This window comes from Hibiscus syriacus, unplaced genomic scaffold, assembly GCF_006381635.1.
Source record: "Hibiscus syriacus cultivar Baekdansim isolate YM2019G1 unplaced genomic scaffold, ASM638163v2 tig00116962_pilon, whole genome shotgun sequence".
NCBI lineage: Eukaryota > Viridiplantae > Streptophyta > Magnoliopsida > Malvales > Malvaceae > Hibiscus > Hibiscus syriacus.
This window is the reverse complement of record NW_024063488.1, coordinates 3457094-3477706: the sequence shown is the minus strand read 5'-3', so window position 1 is coordinate 3477706 and position 20613 is coordinate 3457094. Positions and strand designations below refer to the sequence as shown.

At 35.8% G+C, this 20613-nt stretch overlaps 4 protein-coding genes across 5 annotated transcripts in view; 1 reads left to right on the top strand and 3 right to left on the bottom strand.

Annotated features, from left to right (window-relative positions):
• Positions 1-732: 732 nt before the first annotated feature.
• On the bottom strand, positions 733-1732 carry LOC120190452 (protein ALTERED PHOSPHATE STARVATION RESPONSE 1-like). The gene is made up of 2 exons (XM_039193530.1): positions 1696-1732; positions 733-1659 (listed from the first exon to the last, which is right to left on the bottom strand). Exons 1-2 carry the CDS (start codon positions 1704-1706, stop codon positions 837-839), a joined length of 834 nt encoding a protein of 277 aa, XP_039049461.1. The 5' UTR covers positions 1707-1732; the 3' UTR covers positions 733-836.
• LOC120190451 (protein ALTERED PHOSPHATE STARVATION RESPONSE 1-like) lies at positions 733-4929 on the bottom strand. Of its 2 annotated transcripts, none has more exons than XM_039193529.1 (4): positions 3849-4929; positions 2991-3172; positions 1953-2176; positions 733-1638 (listed from the first exon to the last, which is right to left on the bottom strand). In XM_039193529.1, exons 1-3 carry the CDS (start codon positions 4876-4878, stop codon positions 2000-2002), a joined length of 1389 nt encoding a protein of 462 aa, XP_039049460.1. In that variant the 5' UTR covers positions 4879-4929; the 3' UTR covers positions 733-1638; positions 1953-1999. The 2 variants fall into 2 exon arrangements, with proteins under 2 accessions (XP_039049460.1, XP_039049459.1); XM_039193528.1 differs by having other exon boundaries at positions 733-1641; positions 1956-2176; positions 3849-4928.
• An 832-nt stretch (positions 4930-5761) lies between these two features.
• Positions 5762-7047, top strand: LOC120190453 (60S ribosomal protein L37-3-like). The gene is made up of 4 exons (XM_039193531.1): positions 5762-5850; positions 5932-6067; positions 6641-6742; positions 6890-7047. The coding sequence occupies exons 1-4, from the start codon at positions 5848-5850 to the stop codon at positions 6934-6936; spliced, it is 288 nt and encodes a 95-aa protein (XP_039049462.1). The 5' UTR covers positions 5762-5847; the 3' UTR covers positions 6937-7047.
• A 2624-nt stretch (positions 7048-9671) lies between these two features.
• The window catches only part of LOC120190447 (DNA-directed RNA polymerase III subunit 2), a 33482-nt gene continuing 22540 nt past the window's right edge, over positions 9672-20613 (bottom strand). Inside the window, exons 29-39 of the mRNA XM_039193527.1 lie at positions 20035-20159; positions 19813-19948; positions 19578-19708; positions 16640-16765; positions 16492-16547; positions 15333-15403; positions 11994-12078; positions 11792-11895; positions 11138-11266; positions 9785-9863; positions 9672-9700 (exon numbers count right to left, since the gene is read on the bottom strand). Of these exons, the coding sequence (XP_039049458.1) occupies positions 9813-9863; positions 11138-11266; positions 11792-11895; positions 11994-12078; positions 15333-15403; positions 16492-16547; positions 16640-16765; positions 19578-19708; positions 19813-19948; positions 20035-20159 (1014 nt within the window). The 3' untranslated portion in view covers positions 9672-9700; positions 9785-9812. The remainder of the gene's footprint in view (positions 9701-9784; positions 9864-11137; positions 11267-11791; positions 11896-11993; positions 12079-15332; positions 15404-16491; positions 16548-16639; positions 16766-19577; positions 19709-19812; positions 19949-20034; positions 20160-20613) is intronic.

Here is a 20613-nt window from a genome sequence, read left to right as displayed (position 1 = left end):
TTTTTTAAAATTATACATTTGAGAGTTTTGTACCATTATTAATATCTACTAAAGAAAGTTATAATATACTAATGATGTTGATTTAAGTGATAAGTAACTTGATATCGCTTAAGTATGTCTCGAGTTTGAATCCTTGTGTATATAGAAAATCCTCGCCAGGAGACTTACCCATTAAAATCAGGTGTGACTCAGATCGATCCGTATTAATTAGGGCGAAACCTTAAGTACCAGAAGGGCATCCAAAAAAAAAGTTAAAACTAACGTGTACTTTTAAATATATGTATTGTTAAAGGCTAAGAAAGTTCTGAATAGATACTACCTTATAATCCCCTCAAACATTTAAAAAAAAACAACTTTGTAACATGGGGGTAAAACACATAAAAAACATGGTGAATGTAAAGGGGTGATTAATGTACACTTGCATAAAAACTATAGAAGTGACCGTTAGAAACTTGCAAGCAACAAATAAAGGACATGCATAGGTAATAAAATTTCACTTGGAGGTAAAACACCAACACAATCATATAAAGGTAGGAGACAACCATCATAAGGGCAACCCCCTTTGGCTCAAACACACCTATCATTTCCACCCAAAACATTCAAACCTCAATCCTCAAAAACATCAAATATATTTGGAGTATCATATATCCATACTCATTTTCGAATGAGTTCGGATATTAATACTAAACATGAATACTTTAAGAAAAATGAAGAATCTCGTACGACGTATCATAGCACTTTAGAGTTCATCCTATACCTTCCTGTTGGTCTGAGTGTATCTATGTAAAGCGCGTAAAATACTAGTATACATTAAAAAATTACAAATGCAATAAGTATTATGAGCTATGATTTGGATTCCTTGAGACAGTGATGGCCCTTAACTCCCCATACATTTTTGAACAAGCAAAGGCAATACCTGTCATTGCTCTGAAGAGCTCTGGCAACCGAGTTTTAAGGCTCACCAAAGACTTCTCCCTCACCTGAATACATAACCTCCGGTAGGCCTCTTCCTCTTCTTCCAATTTCGTTTTAACTGCTTCCACCATAAGTTGTCTCTCAGCGACGGCATCATTGCTAGGGTTGTCATCCGTCCTGGTTGGTTCCAGCTCCTCCGGTGTTCTTCTCTGCATATACTTATGGTACCAGTCCTCAAACTGTCGTTGCTTCTTCGCAAGCTCCTTCCTAGTTTCCTCGCATTTTTCCTTCAGCTTCATTTCATCTAGTTGATGCTGCATGATAGTATCAATCACGTGAGCAAAGTTATTAATGGCACTTCTTGCAATCTCATCTGGAAGTTTCTCAAGTTTTTCCAGCCAAGCAAGGATGAGCCTTTGAATAGGTGGAGTTTCAATCCTTGGTGGCGAAGAAACTTTCTCCTTAAGGCTGCTTTCGATGGGGATGAGATTTAGCCTTAACCAATTGTTTAGGGCTTTTATGTACTCTTTCTGGTGGTCTATAAGCTTACAAAACTGCATGTGCCAATCCTGCACAATTGCTAACAGCTGGATTGTACGCTCATGGTGGTGCTCGCTTGTTTCCTTCGGCGATTGAGAGAGGTCCAGATTATCCCTCAGGATTGCCACAATCCTAGATTGGCCTTCATGTTGAACTCTCATGGTTTCCCACATTGTTGCCATCCTGCAAATTGACACATCACAATGATCACCACAAAAACTTCAAAGGAAAAGGTTCAAGGACTTCGCCATCTGCTAAAGGATCTTAGATAGAGCCTATGCAAACACTGTAAATTGATGATAAAAATCATGAAAAAGTCCCCGATGGAAGGGGATAAAAAGAGGCAGAGAACTAAGACTGTAAGGTATCCATAAGTGAATGTTAATACTAAAAAAAGGGGGCTGCTCTGCCATTCAAAACTTTATTAGATCAAGCTCAGCCTTCTTTTCTTTTTGAGAAAGTCTAGTATAGAGTTAAAACAATGGACTTCAACTTACCGATCAATGAGCAGAACAAGTTTTGGGTAGAGCTGCTCATCTCGTAATCAATTTATCTCCAAAACTGTTGAATCCATGGATTGCATGTCGACAATGTATCTAGTATGTAGATGACTTACTGCTGCTTTTGCCTTTTCGAGTGCCTCAGAATTGGTACCTCGTTTCTTTAATTTGTTTAGAGTGGCTACCTTTCTTTGGTACTCAAACTTCATAAGCTCACCAGCCTATCCATAAACAATCAAACCCATCAACGAAGTGCTTAATTTAACGAATCTAACAAAAGAAGACAAATGCTGTCATTTCAAAAGGTGTTGGTGTACCCCTATGATATTATAAAAAGGTTACTTTTTAAGCAACTAACTCAATATCAGTCACTATTTCATGCCAGAAGATGAAGCTAAGCTCATTTGTAATTGACAGAAGAAGATATGTATATTTGAAGAAGCAAAACATACACTAGCATTAAAGAAAATCGAAAAATAAAAAAATAGTACAATATCTTGAACGAAAGTAGGCACCAGAATGACATTTTCCATTTCCTTCATCGTCAATCAGACACTACTAAAATGACTAAATTTTTTTTTTTTGCTTCATGTAGCTACAGCTTTCTGATGATCGCTGTCTATACAAGCATACATGGGTTCACATGATCCATATCTCATATGTGTCGATGTCAATGGTGACTCATTATTTTGAGGTATCATTTCTTCAGACAGCAAAGAAAAAGAACTTGACGTTGAGCAGTAACAATCTGAACTATGTCATAAATGTAAAAAATATGGGCCCAGAGGCAAGTACCAGCGGTGAATTAATGCACAACTATAACATCTCTAGCCTTGTGCAAAGTACTATTCAAGACAAGGTAATTACTTGTACAGGTTGGCCCTGAATTATTGAGTGTCAATCATGACAAAGGAATAAGAGGACAAAGAAAACAACTTTATGCCGGTTTAATTTATCAAGAAGCTATCAGTCAATCAGTACAAAATGAATAAGAGGACAAATGGCACAACAAGAAGAATAAATTCTATAATATACCTTCACTTCATCGTAAAGCTTTTTCTCCCATGCAAGCATTTTATCCAACACGGTGGCATGGGTCTCATTCTCCTCCGAAACAAAATCATCGTTTGCGTTATCAGCATTGTCGAAATTTAATCCTCTAAATGACCGGTTCCAAGTGATAACTCGCATTACTCTTGCGGAGTGATTAATGTGTCCTGCAAGCATGAATCAATATAATAAAAGCCCAGTCTAAGCTACATTACATGAATAATATATGCAATTCCAGGAGAAAAAGAACAGAGTTATTAGCCAAATTGTTAAACTCAATCTTATGGTGTGGCATAGCTAGACTCTAAAACAGAACCAGATAAAATGATCTCCATTCTTGAAAAGAAAAGTTATCCACAAATTGTATCAAAAACTTCAAAGTCAAAATAGCCTGAATCTATAACAAAGTTTAAACTACTGATATGCAGTATTCACTAGTTCTATGCTTCATGCAAGATCCGTCACTCAAAATCCAATTCCTTGAAAATTTTCTTTCTGCTAATTCAATGTTACAAAGGAATGAAAACCCATATCTACTTATAGCCACAGTCAATCCAAGACCGGACACATTTTTGTCAAAACACCCTTCAACTGCATGAAAACGCTTTACAAAAATTGAACATACAAACGTTGGAGACATACCCATATCTAAAACTCTCACCCTGAGTACAAGTACCAAAGTTTTTGGCAAACTCATGAAAGAGCTATTAACATTGGAAATCCAATCTTAGAATTCTCAAGCTGAATTGATGAAATACCAAACACTATGAAATTGAATGATAATCAAAATTCACTGTGATAGTACTTATCCATGTAAGAGAAATACCAAAAAATCCAAATTACCTCGATTATCAGCAAAATTAGAGTGATAATGCAACCTAGTAGCTTCCAACATCTTGGAAACCTCATGAGCGCTCTCTGAGGCCACCAAGAAATGATCATCAAGTTCAGTAAACACCTGCAACAAAGTGAAACTCCCCTTTCCCAACTTCTTCTCTACTGTACTACCAAAACCCACTTTCGCAGCTTTCTTGCTAACTTTCCCAGCCCCAGCTGCCATAGGCACAGGCATCTCCACCTCCACTGTCGCCTTCTGCCCTTTCTCCATGACTACTTCCTCCTCCCCCATATTCTCCTCCACCACCTCTTCGTCCTCTACTCTTCTCGGCATTTCCTCAGACACCTTCCTTTCAACCTCCCTATTATCCTCCCCCCTCATTTCTTCTACACCCTCTAAACTCGGTCCGGGCACACTATCTGCCGTGGGAAAGAAGTAATAGTAAGTTGAATCCTGGGGCGGCTGTGATTGCATTGCACGCGCCTGAATGGTCGTTGATGTTACTATTTCCTCCACGTCATCTTCCTCTTCTTCCCTCAGTTCCTTCCTACTCCTTCCGCCACTACCACTCCCTCGATAATTCCGCGATCTCCGCCTAACCAACGAACCACTGGCTTCCACGTCCTCGTCCTCCTCCTCATCTTCCATGATCGTGCGCGTCGACATCTCCTTTTGCTTCCCTTTCAACGGCATCTGTATCGGCATACTAGCCGATCGTTGGATTGGAACCACCGGATCGCCGGAAAGGTTCACGGGAGGAGGGGGCGGAGGTAAGAGCTTGTCTACCGGAGGTGGTTGCGGCGGTGGAGGTCCCACAAAGGACGGCCTGGGGTGAGGAAGGGGATTGGGATTCTGGACCACACCGTGGGCGTAATCACTTAAGGCGGCGCCAGTGTTCTTTAAGGACATGGCATAAGCAGAGTGGGCGGCGGCAAAGGCGTTTCGCGCGGCGACCGCTTCTTTCATGAAGTGTCTTCGCTCTTTGCATCGGGTAACCGCTTCTTCGTTCTCGATCCTCGACTGAGAACAACCCATGATTCCCCCAGAATTGAATCGAATAATTGAACGATCTTGAGCTACCGTTTAAAGTTGAAAAAAATGGAAGCTTTTTTAGACAGTTTTTTGTCTTGTGAGTTGTGAAAGTGTACGAATAATGAAACAGCAAAGCAATTTTTGTTACACAAAACAATGTCCGGGGCTGGACGATGCAGTGTTTTATTATCGGGTTAAACTACAATTAACGTCATTATTTTTTGTTTATCTTATTTTGGTCACAAATAAACAAAATGCTTTAATTATTTATATTATTAATTCAGTGTTTTATTTTTTTTATATTATCATCATTTGTATATGATCTATTAATTGATTAATCCATATCGAATATTGCATAAGCAAAGTGACTATCCCAACTCAATTTGCTTTGCAAACGCCAAATTTTAAACTTCTAACATTATTTAAGGATTTTAGTGTCTCATCTCACTAGACCACCTTATTATTTATATGTTTTAAATTCCTTTTTACGAGGAAAGGAGTGCAAAAGACATTCATTTGATTTTTATTTTTATTTTATTTTTTTTAATTTTTAATAATATAGATATTATATTCACGTTCGAGAGGTTAAAATTGATTAATTAAAATTTTTGAGGTCTCATGAATATCAGTGACAACGATAAGAGGTGAGTGATAGATTTTGACGATGACCAACAACGACAATGATTGGTGATCAACAATGTGAACTTTGATTAGATTCTTGAGTAAGTTAATATTTTATATAAAAATTTAACAATTAAATAAATATTTTATGTAAATTATGAGGTTAAATTGATATTTATCAATAAATCAAGGGTCAAACTAAAAACTAATCATTTTATTAACACGTCAGCAAAGTACTTGGAGTTAACACCTCTGTTTTTTGGGTCACCAATATAAACACATCTCTTCTCCGCCGCTATCTATTAGTTCAAGACCGTATCTTAGGGTTTCTACCGAATTAACTCAGTTCCAATGGTAAACGACACCATTCTTTTCTTCCTTTCCCACAGTTTGCTTCAATATATTTGTCAATGAAATGGATATTGTTATTTGCAGGGAAAGGGAACCGGGAGTTTCGGTAAAAGAAGGAACAAGACCCACACTCTCTGCGTCAGATGTGGCCGCCGCAGCTTCCACCTCCAGAAGAGCCGTTGTGCTGCCTGTGCTTTCCCCGCTGCCCGTAAGAGGACTTGTAAGCTGCCTGCTCCTCCTCCTCTCTTTCAACTCTAAATCTTCTAATTTTTGTTTGTGTTTTTATTGATTGAATCCCCTGCCCCATATGATGTCTTTCTGTTTAGTTGATTGATTCTCTGGGTTTGTAGTTTCCCTTTTGCTTTTTCGGATAAAAGTTCGTTTGCCTAAGATTAATGAAAATTAAAGAGGGATCTGCTCTGAATTTTTATTTCTTTGAAAAACTATGAACTCGTATACTTGCAAGAATGTGAATGTATTTCTTTCTGAAATATAAACTTGCATAACAATACTTGTAGTTACAGGTCATGGTTTTAGAATTTCTTAGCTTAATCTTACAATAAATGTTCTTATATTGGCGATCATGTAAACGGGGATAGGGTATTATTATGAATAGAGTATGTTGGTTTGATTCTTTATTCTTCTTGAAGTATCCATGTACATGGCTACGGATATGTAACCCGATTCCAGGTAGTACAGGCTATAAATTGGATATTAAATGTTTTTCGTTTGGATTATGATTGTGTTAATTGTTAAACCCAAGGGGAATTTTTTCTTTAATTGTGGAATTCAGACAACTGGAGTGTGAAGGCAATCCGAAGAAAGACAACCGGAACCGGTAGGATGAGGTATCTCCGCCACGTTCCTCGCAGGTTCAAGACGGGCTTCAGAGAAGGTAGGAAAATGCTAATTTCCTTAAGTTCATTGCCTTCTGATTTTAGTTTTCTTTGTGTATGAATTATGAACATTTTCTGTTGTAAAAATGTTTTTTTTCCTTCATATTGTTCTTATTTTTTATTCCGCGGTGGATCGTGATCTATAGGTACTGAAGCAGCACCAAGGAAGAAGGTTGCAGTAGCTTCTGCTTAAAAGGTTATTTATTTTGTATTGGTATTGAGGTTTTGTTGCTTCTTTGAGAGGAAAAGTCCTGTGGGAAACATGTAGCCTTGAGGAGTGACATTGGATGCTTTAGTATGTTTAAAATTTTGAACAATTATTGATGAAGCTAATGTTTGACCCTTAATTTCTTCACTCTCTTCCTCTCTGTATATATTAAAGAAAAAAAATCCTTGGCTTAAAAGTTTAAATCTCTGTTATTAAATTCAGTTGATCCAACCATTCAAAAAACGTGTAAAATTTGACAGTTATATATTGTAAGTTGGTCCTAACTATATATATTGATCTATTTTATCAAGTTTATCAATCTTGTTTCCTTGAAGATGCTCTTAGTCTTTAAACAAGATGCCCATTAAATTGATGGATCGAAACGTTTTATTTTTTTAGTTCTTTATATATAAAAGTATATATATAGAGAGAGAGTTAATTGCATCAAATGTCCTAATTTCATCCCTAAACTATGACCCTCTTTCTAAATTGGTACCCAAACTTTTGAATATTTCAATTTTATCTCCAAATTTATATAAATATGTAATTAATTTCAACCATAATGTAACCTAAATTTTGTTTTTTTCCCTCAAACATTTAATAATACAACTCGGCCTAACAGTTTTATTAACAAGGGATGTGATTAGTATATGTATGTAGCGTGAGATGAATTGGAATGTTCAAAAAGTTTTGGGGCATAGTTTGTGGATGAAATTGGAATGTTCAAAAATTTGAGGACTAATATGAAATGATACTCATACTTTAAGGATGAAATTGAAATATTTAAAAGTTTAGGGATCTGTTTAAAATGAAGCTCATACTTTGAATACATATGGTGCAATTGACTATATATATATATATTAGATTTATAATTATTATCCTTTGAGGGGAATGTTAATATTAATATTTGGATATTGATTATTTGTTTTTTTTAAAAGAAATCACTAATTTTATTCAAAATAGGAAACATACTCCATTACAGTAAACATTTACAATCATAACCGTAAGTTAAGCACATAATTAGGACAATTTCCTATAATCATTAAAACAAAACTAGCAACTTAAAGATCACATAAGAACCATACGAGGAAATGTTAAATCTAATCAAGAAAACTCGAACAAATATATATACAAACATATCTGATCGCATCAATAAACGAACCACAAAAGGGGATCAAGCTACTGAAAGATCATTGACAAATCACAAATCAGAATCGGGCGACGTGAAAAGCTATCCATGAACGCATAATGAATATCCAAATTCAATCCGAAGGTTCCAAACAGAGAAGGTCAACAATATATCTCACCATTTTGATCAGTCGTGGCATGTCTAATTAACCCTTAAAAAGATAAATGAAAATAACAGCCAACCGATAGAAAAACGTGTCAAAAGGTAGAAGAAAACATACTATAAAGATAAAGGAAAACGTATCATATAAGTAAACTTATTATAAAAAAGAGATAAAATAAAAAGACAATAAATATAAATAAAGATAAAAAGGAGATAAACGGCTTACCAATGAGAAAAAACTAGGAGAGGATAATGATTGAATGGTATTGATTATCTGATTTATGTTTATTTTGAAAGTAACATATCGATTATTTGCATTTGTTACTAATAAAATAACATAATTTTGGATTATTTTTTAGAAAATTAATTTATTAAACTCAAAATTTTTATTGTATTTAAATAACCAATTATTAGGCGTATTATAAACGTATTTGTATTTTAAAATTTAATCATATAAATTTCTATTCTGAATATTACAGAAAATGCAAACACTGTTCTCTTGGTAGGATAGTTGGATTTTCAGAACAAGTTCCTTCTACAATTTGCAATTTAATCACTAATTTGAAATAGACCGATCTTGTAAAACAAATAAAAAATCTATCATTATATTCTTAAAAAGATATTTTGGGGATTAAACAAACGATGCAAGTTTCTAATATTTCATAAACCCTAAACCCTAAACTATAATTTAAGACAACATAAGATATTTACATGTCTCATAAAAGGACAATTTTTGTTGAACTAATGTTTGATTTTACCACCGCAGGCGTAGCCCAATTGACAAAACAAAGACTTTTGAAATTATAAGCTGATCTCATGTCATAGGTTCGAACTTCGAACCACGCTAGTTGAGAATCCAGAAAAAAACGAGGGATAGAGTGGTGGATTATTTGAGGCTCTCCGGAAATTGTCTTATAGAGTCAGATTCTTTAGCCTAACCTTTTGGGAAGTCCTATGTTATCAAAAAAAAATGTTTGATTTTGATATAATAATTTTTTAAGCGACAAAGTTGTTAAAAAATTGCTTAAATTTGTGATTAAAATCGGTCCAAGTTGATATAATTATTTTTTTTATATTTTTGACATTTTCACTAACCAATTTTTTTAAATATATTATATTATTATTTTATTAAATTTTTGTCACCAGGACATTGAATACCACTAGTTTGATAACATGACAAATCAATAAAATAATTTAATTTTATTTTAATAGATAAACTTTAGATAAAATACTAATTATGGGCTTTAAATAAAAATTAACAGTGTATTCCTATACCATCATAAAGGCAACACCACGTCAACATTAAAAAATAATTAACAAATACCACATTAACATCATCACTAAATTTTCAACGAATGGAGACCAAAATAGAAGTAAAAAAATGTCGAAAAGCCCTTCATAAGTTGTGAATAGAACAATTAGCATTCCATACAATATAACAGTTCAAATGCTTATCAAAATTATAAAATAACAAGTATTATCTATTGTTATTAACACACTATTTGTTGCCTAATTTTCAGATGATACCTGAACAAACATGAACTCGAAAATGTCCGAGCATATGATCACGTCAAGCCTCTGCTAATTTCAAACGCGGAACAATATTCATTGATTGGAGTTCCTGAAAGAATGCCATGGAATGGGAAGAATGTTACCAACAAAGGAAAAACGAACTGAAATGATTGCAATGGATGCATAAGAAAAGAAAATAACCACATCGACCGAATGCAAAAGTAAGCACAGCATTCAATGATCATTGGACTGAATATGTAAGAAAAAATCAGAATGGATAAACCTGGTACGAGGAAAGTAAACAAAAAGCTTAATAAAAGAAATTTAATCAATTCATGAATACGTTACAACACCTAAGCAACCATAGCAAACAAGACACTTCAGAAAACTAATTCATTATCCAACTATCTGAATTTATACTAATGTTCAAAACAAAGGGACTGAAAATAAAGTCGAATATTTTTCTTATTAAATGCTCAAATGAAACTGGCAACCATGGACCTCTTATGTATCAACATGTTTGCATTCACATCATTTTCTGACATAACTAGTACAAGTTTATAAGAATCAACTATAGAGAAATCTTATCATATGAATATTTCAACTCTATGAAATTTTAAACTTGATAGAAACAGTGCTTGTTTGACACGTGATAACAGAAATAATAAACTGCCTTTTTTTCGCCATTTTGTTATCTATTTAGGGCAGAAATCTTAAGACACAAGTCATTTAGCATTTCTTATTCAATTCCTTTTTGACTGACGACTTGAATCTGAAGCCTTTTGTATTGGACGGTTTTAGGAAATAACTGATATACAGACACTGGCTGAGGTCGGATGAGGTGTTACTTCTGCTATCAACAAGGAAAAGGAGTAAGGGAATGAGCTATCTGCACCTTTAATGAGGCAGACGAAGGAAAAACTATGCTGCTGTTACTCTTTATTTTTTATTCAAATACTCCAAGTCAAAAGCATATCTCAGTACATGAATATGAGGATATTACACTCTCCAAGGCTCCCCTCCAAATACCATCTTTTTTTTTTTTTGAAAAGGTATGACATACCACTAAAGGCATACTTGCATCCGGCACTTACAATCCAAGTCTGAGTAACATTGATGAAATACATGCCTATCAACTACATGTGCTCACAAGTGGGACTAACAAATCACATGCAAACCTGTATGAAACAATAAGGAGTACAGAAATGATGCTGCTCAATAAACAAATGATATTAGTGACCAACAATATTAATTTTGAGATCAGATTCCAACAAGCATCCTACTAACAAAACTGGATATTTGACTTGAGGAGGTCCTTGTCCATACAGTCACGTGATAGTTGCAAATAGTCATTTGTATGACAAAAATGTTTGCCAAGTCTACCTGGATTAAAAGCTTGCATGCATATGGTAGCTTCATAGTAGAAACATTATTGCCATTTTTACATGAGGAACAAATCCCGGTTTTCAGCTTATGACTGTAGTATCCTAACAAACCACATTTTCTGCAAACCTGTGTCAAAAGATGGTTTCTATGAGATTGAAGCTGATTACTATCAATAATCCCCAGCATGTTACTGTAAAATGAATGCAGCATACGGAAAATTATGGATAAATAAAATTCACAAGTAATGCTTCATTCAATGTTAAGAAATATGAAATAACAGCTATTCTTGAACTGAACTACAATGTTCAATATGAGCAACTTCAACGTTAATATACTTGAGGGTTTAAAGCAAAAAAAAAAAAAACCATTTGTAACCTGTGATCCTAAATGACTAGATGTAATTTAAGCAAGAAGACCAAATTTTCATATCTGGGAGTGATTTGATGCTGGATTTAACTTCCAAGTTTGTTATGTGATGAAAAAAACTACAGTATACGCCAAGAACCTCGAGCATTATTTTAGATGCTGCCATTTCTTAAGCACTACAACATAACATTGTTGTAGACTTTGATAATTCTAAACAAATCATGACCAGCACCTTGTTAGAATTCAATTAGTCAATTTGCAAGCACCAAAAGCATAACCAAATACCTGGACTTCAAAAGGATCACTGGATATCATCAGGCGCTCAAAAATCAACATACTGGCACCATAAGCAATTAGACAATCGCGTTCCATTTCACCAACTCGTAACCCTGTGGAGAAAGCATACACAAGTTCGCACTTGTTAAACAAATGATACTTCCGAAAGTGAAAATTATGACAGAAAATCATCCAACTATAAGAAAAGAACCTCCTTTTCGAGCTCTCCCTTCAGTAGGCTGTCTCGTGATCATAACTCGGGGCCCATTACCTCTGGCATGCATTTTATCCAGGACCTAATGGGCATGTCATATTTAGAAAGGAAAATATGCAAGTGTCAGACAACCATCAGGTAAGCTAGAAAAAAAACGATATGCATATTGAGGTTATTACAATTACATGCCAAAGTAATATGGCAGAATAACCTATGAAGCACGGGTACGGTAACTCAATGCCGTTTCAAGTACACAATACGTTGTTGAGACTGGTACGGGCCAGGTACAGCTTGGGTACATACTAAAGACGTCCCATGTTGAAGGGGTAAGGCTGGAATTAGTTGGGAACATCGGAGAGATTTCTGGGGACGTATATGGAATGACATTTGTTCTTCACACACGTACCCATAGTAATTTTTGAGATTCGGCTTAAAAGATAAAAAAGAAGACTAGCCTAAAAGAAATTCTCAACCTTCCTGTTCAGAGATAACTAAGTCTGTTATTTGAGTGACAAGCCGAGTTTGGAGAGGACATCTGATATGAGAGACAATGAAGAGGCTTTTGAAGAATGGAACTATAGTTGCTGCTTTAAAAATAAAGTGATGGTAGGCAACCATTTGAAACAGTTTTCAAACATGACCTCTTAACTTGGTATAAACTACTTATTTTCATTACTTATTTTCATCCAAAAAGACAGACAAAACGAGGAAAAAGTAAATGAGCGAGGAATTTTAGTAGTTCCACACCTTCAGTCCTCTCACAGACAGGCTGTCCTTCAAAAATTAATGGAAAATTTAAAGCTTCTTTTGTATGAAAACTTGGAATGCCTTTTTCTTCTTTTTGAATGGAAAATGTGAATTTTTGTGACGAGTATTTCACTGATTTTTCTATTCAACTAAAAAGGGAAAAAAAAAGAACAGCCTTTAAATAGGTTGTGTTACATAAAGTAGAGTCCTAAAACTACTAGATAATCAGAAGAGGGTGCAATGCGAGGAAGAATTGACTGAACTTGATGGCTCACAAGTGCTTTTGATTTCGGAAAACTATAGCAGTGAAAGAAGTGGAAGTTTCAGGTGAGTCGCATATGACTATTGAATGGAGTTGGAGGTTAGGATGGTCTCCGACGACAAGACGAGCAATAAGTGGTAGAAAGGCGGATAGAGTGATTTTGAAGCTTGCTTTTTGTACTCTTATAGTGTGGAAGCTCATGGCTTTTGGGTTAGATTTTGGTTTTTATGGAATGAGTCAGTTGATATTGAGGCTGACAAGTTGATGGGTTCTTTCATAGTATCTGCAGATCCAGGCCCTCCAACTTTGCTGGAGCTTATTGTTATCAAGAGGGGTGTACTTCTTTTGAGCCATTCTTCAGAGGTTTAAGTATCTGTGGACCGTTGCTTCGGATAGCATCTTGCTGTGGATTGGGTTAAGAATTTAGAGAGCTGTCCAGGAGTTTTTTCTTCATTTAGGGATAGATATTGTTGTTGTTAAGAGTTTTGGAGGGTGCTATCAGAAGGGTTGACTGAACAGCTATTTCTTTTTTTGATAGGAATGAAAGGCCTTCACCAAAATCCCCTACTTGATTAAGGGAGTTTAGAAGTAAACTCCTTAATCAGCAGAAGGAGGAGAAGAGAGCCTTAGAAATTTTATTAAAATAAAACAGTAACATAAGATACAACCACTACTTCTACAAACAACACATAAAACTTAAAAACTTCTAGACCAGATCCCCACTAAACAAACGCAGCAGCTAAAACAGCAACAACAGTCAACCAATTCCCTCCTTAGCTAATTTATCTGCCTCACAATTACAGCACCTAGGAATCCATCTAATAACAACCTGTCTAGCAGAAACAGAATACACGATGTCCTTAACAAAATTAGCCAGAAAAACAGGAGAAGAAATGCCATCATTAATCCATTCCACTGCTGTCTTCGAATCACTTTCAATGATAAGCCTACCCTTCGACGCCCAACTTGAAGAAAGAAAGAAATCAATGCCTCTTTTAATTGCCTTTAATTCTGCTAGAATAGGAGTAGCTGGACCAACTTTCTCTGAAAAAGACGTAAGCGTAACCCGATTCCAGTCCCTTAGAATACCCCCAATACCCGCCAACCTCCACACACTACTAACAGCCCCATCCACATTCATCTTAAAAAAGTCTACTGGAGGAGGAATCCAGCTCAACACAGTGTTATTCACAGTCTTATGAGCAGTAAGATTGTCCGCCAGGGTAGGATCTCCAATAAGAGAATCAACTTGCAATGTGATTAGGGGAAACTTAGCCAGGAACCACTTTGCTAATCTAAAACGCACAGTAAAAAACAAAGAAATTATGTCCAACTTTCCCTTATCAAAGATGATCTCGTTTCTAATCTTCCAAATAGACCAAAAAACTACCCCTAGGATAAACTGCCAAATCACAGAATTAGGCCTCAATACCTCCCACGAACTGAGCAGACTGGGAGGGTTAGAAGGAAGCGCTAACCGTACACCCCAGAACCCTATGAGTTTAGTCCACAGAACCCAAGAAACCGGACATGAAATAAAAAGATGTTGAACAGATTCTTCCTCTAAGTTACATAATGGGCAAAGAAAATTATCGCCTATATTGACCCCCCTTCTCAACAATTCAGCTCTGACAGCAACTTTTTGATGAGACAGTTGCCACAGGAAAGTTTTGAAGCTGATAGCTTAGCTAAGGTTGGTATTGGGTAGTTACTGTTGGTTGGATTAGGATGTTGTTTAATGGAGTGAAAGATGTGTTGTTTGGTGTGTTTCGGGTTGCTATTGTAAGGGGATTGTTTGTCTTAAACTTTATGTAATCTTTTACTTATTAATGAATTTTGAGGCACTCTTTTCCTCCTTCCGCTGATTAAGGAACACGATTGGTGTTCTGTTAATCATGAAGGGGTTTTTAACGAGGCCTCCACTTCCTATAAAAAAAATTATGCATTATTATTTCTAGGATCATGGCAGCACAAGAACTAAGGCAGTTCTTTCGCCAACAGCCATAAATAATTCTTATATTACTACTACCATTTTTTTTGGAGTCCCCATAATCGATGTATATTCTGCATGGGTATAGGGATATATTCCTCCAAGAAGACTCCAAATAAATGGAAATCTTAAAAAGATAGAACATATCTTTCATGAGCACATATTCGTGTTCGTCACTCACACCCAAGCCCAAGTAACATAAGAGTATCCCAAAATTCAACATTCAGTTTGCACACAAAGAAAGTGCAAAATTAAATAAGCATAACAATTTTCAGTTTTGAATCAGGTTAACGATGTAAATAAATATGAACACCAGCATAAAGAAATGAAATCTGACCATATGCTTTAACTTCTGGTAGTAAATTGGTCCCATAAAAATATATGCCTGCAACGGACAACCTGTGATACCTGGAGAAAATTTGCAGATATTCATTGTAACAACCTATATAAGAATTTTGAATATCCAGAACAGAGAAATATCAAGTTTCCCAACATCTCAATGAAGTATCCAAGGTCACAAGTCAATCTAGGAAGGTGCATGATACACGACAATCATAATGGTAAAAATTCCGCTATATTCCCATGCAACTCCAACTTTTTGTTTTTCAAGTACCATGTCTGACACACATGTTGGGTGTATATCAGGACATCAGAATAGAGATATGAGCCCTCAAGGACCCTCCCCATACATGGTAAATAAAAAGCTTGATCATACACATGCAGGACACATCTTGTATCTGAAACACACAAACGAGTCGGAGTAACATAGCTTTATTCTGCTTTCCATCTGATTATGAGAATTATAATATATTCTCTACTCCATTTTTTAGTTTCAATAACAATTTCTCAGGAATTGGTCATTTCAGATTCTACTAAAGTTTGGGAGTACATCTTAGTGACTAAAGAACTCAAATCAAGGACCTAAAATATACATTTATACAATGTTATTAGCTGCCGATCATCTTCGTTAAACATCAGAGAACGTAAGAAAAGCAATATCACTATTATAGATATATTTTTGTGCACTGAAACTGCAAGAGAATTTCACATTCTTTGAAGGTGAAAGGCCTAGTTTTAGGATATAAAATAGTTGCATTTTCTAGGCCCCCTCTCTAATTTTCATTTACTTCAATTCAGAATTCTGTACTCATCTATATTCATACACACATCCAAATTGGTAAGAAATCCTAAATTCAGTCATATAAGTATGGTACCATAACTTATTGTCAGTTTGTTAGTAAATGTACCAAATGAATCCACATCATTAAAGATGGCTGTCAATAGAGAGCTTCTCAATACTTATTCCCTAGCAACGAATTTTATATATTTGTGACTTCTTGAGAAAAAAGTTTTAAACTCTAATTTTTCTTATTATCGAAGTATAGACATACTCATCATGCATCATTTTAAATAGGAAATGCAGCTCTAATAATCTCAACACCTGCAGTAGGCCCCATTCAAGAAAAGGGGAGAGGAAAGTTAGTAAGCAGCAAAACCTGAATATATGAAATCCTTGCCGTTGTAGCTGAAACCGTGCTTGATGAGGGTTTCACTAACAAAGATCAAAAGTTTATAATAAAGTTGCTATGCATGAAAGGAAACATTATAGGGAAAAGTTCAAGGAAAAGAAAGGTAGTAAGTAACCTTATAGTTTCAACCTTGTCCGCATGACCACTGGGCTCCCCAAAGGCACTACCGTAATGGAACCTACCACATGAAACTCCAGCTTTGCTTCCAAGAAGCTCTATCATCTTGCCTACAGTCATTCGACTAACAAAAACAAAAAGCCATCAATATGCATCCAGCAACAAGTTAAAATGTTTGAATGCTAGCAGCTTAATACGATAATTTTTTTTTGATAGGAATTTCAGGCCTCGTTAAAAACCTCCTTCTTGCTTAATGGAGCTTGGAATGGAAGCTCCTTAATCAGCGGAAGAAGGAAAAGAGTACCTTAAAAATTTTATTGATCACAAGAAATTACATAAGATTTAACAACAACTCCTTACTGGATAACATAAAGTTTAAAAACTCTACAAACAACATAAACCCACTAATACAAAACAGGAAAAACCACTGATGAGACCATATTATCAACCAATCCCCTTCTTTGCTAAACTGTCTGCCTCCCCATTACACGCCCTTGGAATCAGCCTAACTGAATGCACCCTATCAGAGATGAGCGTTGAGATCTCTTTAACTAGAGGCAATAGAAAAACAGGAGCCAAAGCCGGGGACTGAATCCAATCCACTGCAGACTTACAATCACTCTCAACAATCAACCTACTAACAGAAACCCAACAAGAAGACAAAAATACTTCAATGCCTCTCTTTATAGCCTTTAACTCAGCAACTGGAGGGGGACCTTGACCAACATTTTCTGAAAAATTCAGGAGAGTGCAGCTATTCCAATCTCTTAAAATACCCCCTATACCTCCATCTGAGCCATCTAGTCTTACAGCTCCATCTACATTCATCTTCAAATAGTCTACAGGGGGTGGGATCCAACGATTCACCTTACAATCCTTTAATTTATGAACTTGAATACCGTCTGCAAGAGATGGGTCACCTATCAGCACATCCTCTTGAATTGGAAACTTAGGGTACTTGGCTAAAAACCATTTAGATAACCTGAATCTAATAAAGAAAAACAGAGACTGCCTGTCAATAGTAGATCCTTCGAACACCATTGCATTCCTAGCTTTCCAAATAGACCAAAATACAACTCCCGGAATGAACTTCCAAATCAACGATTTCACCCTCAACTCACCCCAACAACTAAGCAAATGAGGGTCCTTTGGAAAGACTAGGGCTAGATCCCAAAAGCTTGCTATTTTGTTCCACAATTCCCATACTACATAACACGAAATGAATAAGTGTTGTACTGATTCCTCGTGTTTCTTACAAAAAGGACAAAGGATATCATCACCTAGCTGCATTCCTCTGTTCACCAATTTTGCTCTTACTGCCACTTTCTGATGAGCTAACTGCTATAGGAAAGCTTCGACACGAGGTGGTGACAATCCCAACCACACCCCTTTTAACCACAAATCATATCCCCCAAACTCCCTCCCGAATGCATTTCTGCAAGATTTTACCGAAAACAGTCCATCACCACTTGCAGACCAAGATAGAAAGTCTTCTACTGAATCTGACAGTTTAAGATCCTTCAGTTTTGTCATCAAATCCAACCACTGATCCAATTCCCAATTACACAAATTCCTTCTGGTTTGAATATTCCACACCCAACCGTTCAATTCAAAGCTGCCAAATTCAGCAACCTTGCCCATTTGTTTGATGATAGCACGTATATTCTAGGAAAAAGATATTTTAAGGGAAGCTCATCTACCCATGCACCTGTCCAAAATGAAAGACTTTCCATTACCCACTTTCAACTTTGAATAAGATCTTAAGCAATCACCCTCCGAATCATTCTTCAAGAAATTATTAGCAATTCCTCTCAAAATCCAAGAAGACTTGGGAGAAAAAGCCTTCCTAATAGACATAGTATTGCAACTGACCTTGTGCTTGCTACATAACACACTTTTCCACAGAGAATTCTTTTCATTGGCAAACTTCCACACCCATTTTCCCAATAAAGCCCAATTAGAAATATTCAAGTCAAGAACACCAAGACCACCAGAGTTCAAAGGCTTGCAAACTGTATTCCAATTCACCCAGTGTATCCTCCTCTTTTCCTCATTACCCCCCATAAAAATCTGGCCATTAAAGAATTTAACTTCATACCATAAATAAAAATATATTCCCTAAAATTCTAACCAAGAAGCTTATGATGTGTTGGCTGCGTATTTATTTCTGATGGAACACCACATGCACAGGTTTAGAGAAACACATGGATGTGGAGAAGGCATAAAATATCATGTTTAAACATATACCTTCTTTCATTGTAGTTATGCATAAATGTCCAGGACAAGAGTCGAAGAACGAAAACCAGCAGTGAAACTTGCATCACAAAAAAAATTAAAGTTGCCTAGATTCATAAAATCAGCCAACAAACATTTCATGTAAATCATAATCCAATAATGCTTCTTTGATGCCGCAACAAAGTCAAAAACTTCATTTCTCCATATTCCACCCCAAAACAGCTCCCTTGTTAGGACCATCTCCTTTCCTGTTTGTAAGCAATCACTGTAGTCTCATTGTGCTAGACCCAAAACAGACTCTTCTTAGACCCAAGAAGCAAAAAAGGTTTCGTTAATTTTGGTCGTTTATGTATCTTAAATGGGCATGTAGATTGATGCTATATGTTACAAGTGTAACCACAAGTATATCAAATAACAAGTGATTTATGGAGGTGACCATCTTTTATTTTCCTTTTGAGCGGGGTGGGGTGGGCAAATCATGCTAAAACTGATCCATGGTGTTAATTGTTCATGCATTAAACATGTCTAAATGAGAAAAGAAAGGGATAGAAATGGTAATTAGAAAACCCTCCTCAGGTGTTTATAAGTCTATGAAGTCCTTTATTATAGCCAATAGGAGCTAGATAAAGGTTGTAGGGGTGAATGCCTTAGACTATTCATTCAAATCATTAAATTATTCAACTAAAATAAAAAGATACAACCTTGGAAAACCATGAGGATTCATAATTAGATCAGGGCAAATTCCACGCTCTGAAAAGGGGAAATCCTCCTGTTGAATGATAATGCCACAAACACCTTTTTGGCCATGTCTGCTACTAAATTTGTCACCAAGCTGAGTGAATGCATATTAAAAGAGCAACAAAACGGAAAAAAAGGGGTCAACCCTGTGTTTCTGAGGAAAAAATAAATTAATGAGGCCAATTCATTATTGCCTACCTCAGGTCTACGCGTGTGGCGTATTAAAAATTTTATCGATGGATTTCCGTTCCTATCATTGCTCAGAGAAACTCTATCTAGCACACATGTCTCTCCTTCAGGACCTTTATAATATTCCTTTGCAGGTCTATAAGCACTGCAAGTTGGAAATTGGTAAAAAGCTTTTCAAAGCAATATAAGACCAGCAAAACTATCAAACAGAAATTAAAATGAATAACTTACCTATCCCGTAGAGATTCTGAAGATACAGAACTCCCACTTTTATAAATAGGGACCTCCTTATTAAGGAGGACATCTTTTGGTCTAATAATCTCCCCAGGAGTGGCAATTCCATCATTATCTAATTTCTACATAAAGAACTTAACAATTGAAACTTGATGGAAATAATTTTAAAACATAGAACCAGTGCTTGTGCAAAGAAAGTTACCCATGTGTAACTTTTCAAAAATTACAAATAACGAGTGAGCTATTTTTCCAGATTATTCATTACTTTGAGAACTGAGATGCATAAAATCAATTTTTTTGTTTTTTTGGTATGTAAAGGGGTTCGCTGGAGTCAGAAAGAAGGGGCTTTAGGAGGATATTACAAGGCAGCTAATTCATTTTCATCATTAGAGACTAAAACCGATTGAGCCATTAGTATTGCCTTAGCTCTCTTAAGATATACAAAGTGTCTACTATTTACTATTACTAGTTGCTGAGTGCAAACGGAGAAATAAAAACTTTCCTTCCCAGGGCATTTTCATTTAGATATTATTGAGCTAGTTAAGGATCCTCCATTTACATGGAAAATTAAGGAAA